The sequence below is a fragment of the Pistacia vera genome, unplaced genomic scaffold (assembly GCF_008641045.1).
Source record: "Pistacia vera cultivar Batoury unplaced genomic scaffold, PisVer_v2 Contig1280, whole genome shotgun sequence".
Classification (NCBI taxonomy): Eukaryota; Viridiplantae; Streptophyta; class Magnoliopsida; order Sapindales; family Anacardiaceae; genus Pistacia; species Pistacia vera.
Window position 1 is genome coordinate 56,962 of NW_022195336.1, and position 7,145 is coordinate 64,106.

At 39.6% G+C, this 7,145-nt stretch overlaps 1 protein-coding gene across 1 annotated transcript; it reads left to right on the forward strand.

Annotated features, from left to right (window-relative positions):
- Positions 1–5,570: 5,570 nt before the first annotated feature.
- Positions 5,571–6,797, forward strand: LOC116121777 (uncharacterized mitochondrial protein AtMg00810-like). Its single transcript, XM_031407723.1, has one exon. It carries the CDS (start codon positions 5,571–5,573, stop codon positions 6,795–6,797), a length of 1,227 nt encoding a protein of 408 aa, XP_031263583.1.
- The last annotated feature ends 348 nt before the right edge of the window (positions 6,798–7,145 follow it).

Below are 7,145 nucleotides of genomic sequence, written 5' to 3' on the forward strand. Positions count from 1 at the left end.
TCACCGAGTCTCAGCTTTGCCGACACCCTGCTCGGGGCGCCATTTGTATTCGCTGGCCCTTGGGAGCCCGTAGGCTTATTTTTTGCCACTTGCTTACCCTTGCGCTTACGCGCTGCAGTGCTCGCGGCACGGGCTATCGCCCTTTGCCGCGCTTTCGCGGGACCTGCAGGCGTTTTTTGCGGTTGTACCACTCTGGCTGTCATAGATGACATGCCCTGGTCTAGACGGTCCAACCTCTGGTTGACCGTCTGGAGAGTATTGTCGAGCCTCTCCAGGTAGCTTCTGATGACAGGGTCCAGTTGCGGAGCTGCTGGGGTATTCCCAGCAGCATTTTGCGAAACTGGAGGTATGTTGGAAGGGGTGTCCCTCTGGGCTGGGGGGACTCCTTCAGCATGCTGGTTCACCTACTCAGGTTCAGATTGGCGGGCCATTATAGTTGTAAGACCAGTAGGTCCGAGATTCTCCTGATGAAGGGTAGACACTAAATCAGCCCTCCTTCTAGCGCCAAACTGTTGATGCTCGTTTTTGGCACCAACGAATTGTCACGTGCGTAATATTGATTGGCTGTTATATACACGTGAAAATTGAATATATAAAGCGAAATAAATGCAAAGGGAGTTTTTTAAGTGGTTCGGATGCTAAGGAAGCAAGTCCTACGTCCACTGATTTGTATTGATATTAGTGTGGGTCAGGTCGCAACTGCGGACTGACTTACAAAAGAGTTGGAAAAAGTAAATGCGTTTTTACAAGTGAGAGAGAGAGTTTTTTCTCAGTATGAAAATGGCCGAATCCCTTTAATGAAGGGGTCTGCTTCATTTTATACCCAACTGAAGCATGTAATCATCATTAAATCCATGGTTTGGTGTGATTGTCAGGATATAATCCGGCTTTATGTCCCGTTTTCCCTTTCCCAAGCTGACTTCGCACGATTTATCGCAGAGAAATGGACGCGTGTGAGCTCCATATCATTTGGCAGATCTGACGTGTGCGTGTTGCTCTGACGGGAGCAGGTCACCCTTCACGTGACTTTCCCACGTCAGTCCTTTGGTTTCCCAGGCATAACACTCTGAATTCTTTTTTCAATTTCTATCTTTTGTTCAGCATTGGGTACAAATATAGTACTTTGTGTGACATTCTTAAGAAACATGTTCAATATCAATCATTAACATAAGGAAACATGCAAGTAGATTGGTAAATGGAGAAGATAATCTAGTTGGTTAATTGGTTAAATCTCATACCGCGAAATTAAATAGTTATAATATTATGTTTTCTTATTATAAAAGATTTTAGATATTATTACAATATTATGTTTTTGTTTATTATATAGCCTAATTTTTTTTATAAATAAGCAATGTTGATTCAATTATAATCAATTCAATATAATTGAATTCACTAAATTATCTCTTTGAGTCTCCTTTGTTCATAATTTTAACAGAATCTATTTTTTGAACATAATTTCAACAGAATCTATTTTTTGAACTATGTTTTCTCACATATCTATTGGCATCAGAGTAAGAGGCTTGAGTTGTGCTTTTTTTTTTTTTCAATTATTATCTCTAAAAGGAGACAAATGACTCATTTCTGAAAGGCAAAAAACTTTGATTTGTATTTGTGTGATACAAAATGAGTTCTTGAACTGTCTATATGAGGCTTGGAAGTGATTCTTTCAAATAAAAAGATATTCTTCCTTTTAATTCAGAAATGGAGGAGCTAAGAAACAATGAACAAACCCAATGTAATGTACCTAGAATTTTAAACTAACAAATGCTCTAATAAAATGATAAGATAATAAAAAGAAAAAAGTTAAAAAGTAAGGAAAGGACCAGTAGGGAACCAATAAAGAAATAACACGGAATTTTCTTAGAAACCATTTTTAATTTGAATGCAAAATACAAATATATCTTTGGTTTCCCTCCATAAATAGAGATAGAACATCCTAGCTAACGTGTATTAATTTCAATATAAAATGACTTGTGTTTTCTTTTCTAAATAAATGATAATGGATTATAATTCTCTCCTAAGGCACACGCCTTACAAGAAAAGTTGAGCATAAGTAGGTGTATGAGTATCTACTGGAAGTCATATGCTCTTTACTCAATCAACTCAAGAAAAACCTCAATTAATATTCATCCTCACTTTCAAAATTCGAAATCCAGCAGTTGAAAGATTCATTTCCATATAACCACATGATTTTTGGAATAAATTCTGTTAGTGATAACGATGTTGATCATTCAAATATTCAAGAAAACTCAAAGCCAAGTCAGTGAGCTGCGTTTTCGTTAAACCAGTGAGCTGCATTTCATCTATCTTATATTTGAATGTTTGTAATATATGTTTATCTCTTGTAACAACCTTAGATTTGAATGTTTGTAATCTATGTTTATCTCTAGTAACAACCTTAGATTTTCTGAAATTTTGATCTCATCTGAATGTAATTACTCTGGTATAAATATACGCATATACTTTGTGTCTGGTAAGTTTTTCCAGAACAGTTTTGGTTTCTTTCATGGTATCAGGTTTTTCTATAGCTAACGCTACATTCGATCCTATGGCTGCTAATCCTTCATTCTCTTCTGCTGCATTTCATCTTCCAGCTCAAGTTATCTCCATCAAACTTGATGGACCTAACTTCCTTGCCTGGCGTGCTCAATTGGTTCCTCTGTTTCGAAGCTATGGTCTCATGGGAATTGTTGACGGTTCCGCACCGTGTCCTCCCCAATTTTCCAGTGATGACCAACGGGCCGAAGGTATTCTTAACTCTGCTTATGTGGTTTGGCAGTATAAGGAACAAACGGTACTTGGCTGGATTGTTTCTTCCTTGTCTCCGGCGGTGGTTTCCACTATTTATGGCCTTGAGACTTCACAGCTTGCTTGGCAAGCCCTTGGCGCACGTTTTGCGGCGTCGTCAACCTCTCATATTTCCCTTATCAAGAGAAATTTACAATCTTTACAGCAAGGCTCTATGTCTTGCAAAAGTTTCTTGGATGAAGTTAAGTCTCTTGCTAATGAATTAGCTACTGTTGGGAAACCCATTGATGATTCAGATTTAATTCTGTCTGTTCTCAATGGCCTCAACTATTCCTTTCATTCTTTTGTCACAACGTAGATGCTCCTTGCTAAGGAGAAATCTATGCCATTTTCGGATTTTCACGCAGAGTTGTTGAATTATGATCTAATGCAAAAATTTCATAATCCATCTATTCAACCCGAAGCAGGCTCATTTGTCTCTACTCCCACAAACCTGGGTCTAAGCCAGGATCTCGCAACAACAACAAGAGGTCTCGCTTCACGGGAGCATCTAAAGGCTCGGGGACCAACTCTTCGCCATTTCGGCAGCCCCTACCTCACTTGCCGTTCCCTTCTTCTGCTCCACTTGCTCCTTTTGCATCTCGCTCTCGCTCTCCATGTCAAATCTGCAAATGAGAGGGACATCAGGCACTGAATTGCTTTAATCGCATGAATTATTCTTTTCAGGGACGTCATCCTCCAACCGAATTAGCTGTTAATGGTTTCTGAGGCCAATACCACCTACCTTAATCAGCATCAATGGTACGCTGATAGTGGTGCGAATATTCATGTAACTTCTGATGCAGCTAATTTGGAAACTTCTCAGCCTTATGAAGGCACTGATACCGTGGCCGTATGTAATGGGGCAGGTTTGATAATCTCACGTACTAGCAATGCTACTATTAAAACTTCTTCCTTTACTCTTGCCTTAAACGACGTTGCTTATTGCGCTCAAGCTTCTGCCCATCTTCTTTCCATTAATAAATTTTGTAAGGATAATAATGTGTTATTTGAACTTATTGGTTTCAATTTTTTTGTGAAGGACCTCAAGACTGGGGACACGCTCCTGAAGGGGCCCAATGATAGAGGTTTGTACCCGATCAACCTACAACAGCTGTCATCATCTAAACTTCATGCTTTCTCCATGACTGTTGGGGTCAAGGCCTCTACTGCTACTTGGCATTGTCATTTATGACATCCTTCGTCATCTACTTTGCATAATGTTCTTCATAGTTATTCTCTACCTGTTTGTGATTCATTCAATAAAAAGTCTATTTGTGTGTCGTGTCAACTAGTTAAGTCTAAGCAGTTGCCATTTTCTGATTCCTCACAAGAGTCGACTGCCCCTCTAGAGTTAATTCATTCCGATGTCTGGTCCACTTCCACTCCATCTTTCAGTGGTTGTCTCTACTATGTTATTTTTATTGATGACTTTACTCGCTTTTGTTGGCTATATCCCATTTCTCATAAATCTGATGTTTATGCTACATTTGTCAAATTCAAAATTTTAGTAGAGAAGCAATTTAGTTATCCCATTAAGCAATTACAAAGTGACAATGGTGGCGAATACTGTTCCACCATTTTTCAACAATTTCTGAGTAATACTGGGATCTTTCATCAGCTCTCTTGTCCGCATACCTCTCAGCAAAACGGTCTTTCCGAAAGGAAACATCGTCATATAGTTGAAATGAGACTCACTCTCCTTGCGCAATCTGCTTACCTAAGAAATTTTGGGTCGATGCTTTCTTAACTTCCATTTTTATCATTAATCTGTTGCCCACTAAAGTTCTCAATTTTTCTTCACCCTTTGAATGTCTATTTCCTCCAGATTTTAGCTATCTTCATTCCTTTGGGTGTCAATGCTTTCCATGTCTTCGACCTTACATACCTAATAAACTCTCTTACCGTAGCACACAATGCATTTTCATTGGTTATTGTTCTAATCAAAAGGGATTTCGGTACTATGATCTGTGTATATTTCTAGAAATGTGATCTTTGATGAGGCAGTGTTCCCTGCTCGTGTACAATCTTATATCATGGACTCTAGTAGTAGCGTTCCCTCAATAGGTAATTCTCCACCCTTACTTCCTTTTCCACCTTCACACATATTTCCCTCATCTTCTCATTTCACTTCGATTTCACCACCCCACACTACTCCTATAATTCCTATTGACCATGACTTCTCCATTCCACTAGACACTCCACCAGGCATTGCCTCTCTTGTTTCCTCTTCTCCGAGCAACATCCTTGAGCCCCCACCTCCTGCTCCTACCAGTTTAGCCCCTTCATTTCATGTTGTCACTAGATCACAAACTGGTCATCTTAAGCTCCGCACCTACCTTGATTTTCATCTCTATTACTCAACACGTCACCCCCTTCGAGTTTTGCATGTAGGTGTGATTATTTCCGAGCCCTGTTCCTACGCTCAAGCTACTGATATACCTGAATGGCATTCAGTTATGGAGTCTGAATTCCAAGCTTTGTTGAAGAATCAAACCTGGACTTTATGTCCCCGTCCACCTGGCAAAAATGTTGTTCTGAGTAAGTGGGTTTTTAAATCCAAACGCAGACCAAATGGAAGTATTGAAAGGCTCAAATCACGACTAGTTGCAGTTGGTTATCTCCAGCATAGTGGTATTGATTTCTTTGACACATTCAGCCCAGTTATTAAACCTTCCACAGTTCGCATGGTCCTCTCCCTTGCTGTCTCGTTTGATTGGGACATTCGACAACTAGATGTGTCTAACGCTTTCCTTCATGGAATTTTGGATTAGGGAGTTTATATGGTTCAACCTAAAGGTTTTGAAGATCCTACCAATCCACAGTTTGTGTGTAAGTTGCATAACTCTATTTACGAATTAAAACAAGCTCCTCGGGCTTGGTTTAATTGCTTATCCACTGCACTTTTATCTCTTGGATTTGTAAGCTCTCAGGTTGATCCCTCTCTGTTCACTTATCACAGTGACTCTACACATGCCTTCCTGCTAGTTTACGTGGACGACATTCTCGTGACATCTAATGTTCAGTTGTTTATTGATGAGTTGATCTCTAGTCTTCAGCTGGACTTTGCTATGAAAGATCTTGGGCAGTTATCATACTTCCTTAGTATTGAAGCTACTCGTGATTCTTCCGGTTTACATCTTCGGCAGACCAGATATATTATTGATCTCTTGGATCGTGTCAATCTCATTGGCATCCGTCCTTATCGTGCCCCATGTGTTTCAGGTACTAAGCTATCCAAATTTGATGGAGACCCCTTGCTTGATCCTTCCGAATATCGTCACACAGTCGGTGCTTTAAAATATGTAACTCTTAATTGCCCAGATATCGCCTACTCCATGAATCAACTTTGCCAACATATGCAAGCACCAACTACAGCTCATTGGACTGCAGCCAAGCATGTCCTACGTTACTTGAAAAATACTCTGGACTTTGGCCTCTTTTACAGACCTGGTTCTTTCTCCATTAACGCATATTGTGACTCGGATTGGATCGGTGATCCCGATGATAGACGTTCAACGTGTGGCTATGGTGTTTTTGTTGGTCTCAATCTTATCTCGTGGTCGGCGAAGAAACAACCAGTGGTCTCTAAATCAAGCACTAAGGCCGAATATAGATGTCTGGCTCTAGTTACAACTGAAGTGTATTGGCTGCGTATGCTGTTATGTGAACTGCAGATTTCTCTTGATTCACCTCCTGTTATTTGGTGCGATAACATTAGTGCCCTTGCAATTGCCTCCAATCCTATTTTTTATGCACGTTCTAAGCATATCAAGGTGGACTACCATTTTGTGCGTGAGAAATTCGCACACCGAGACATCATTTTGGAGAATATTTCAACTTCTATTCAGCCTACATATATTTTCACCAAAGGGCATACAGCTGATAGATTTTGTTTCCTTCGTGATAAAATGGCTATCTGCGATCTTCCCGCCAGTTTGCGGGGGAATGTTAGTGATAACGATGCTGATCATTCAAATATTCAAGAAAACTCAAAGCCAAGTCAGTGAGCTGCGTTTCCATTAAACCAGTGAGCTGCATTTCATCTATCTTATATTTGAATATTTGTAATATATGTTTATCTTTTGCAACAACCTTAGATTTGAATGTTTGTAATCTATGTTTATCTCTTATAACAACCTTAGATTTTCTGAGGTTTTGATCTCATCTGAATGTAATTACTCTGGTATAAATATACGCATATACTCTGTATCTGGTAAGTTTTTCCAGAACAGTTTTGGTTTCTTTCAAATTCACCTCATAAAATTCAAATATGTAACACTCCCTATAAATACTATATTAAAACCCCGAAAAAGGAGCTGGGAGTTTTTTTGGGAAAGATCAATATTGAGAACAGT

Bases quoted from the DNA above. Each gene is read 5' to 3' on its own strand.
- LOC116121777 (XM_031407723.1), top strand. From the start codon at position 5,571: ATGGTTCAACCTAAAGGTTTTGAAGATCCTACCAATCCACAGTTTGTG.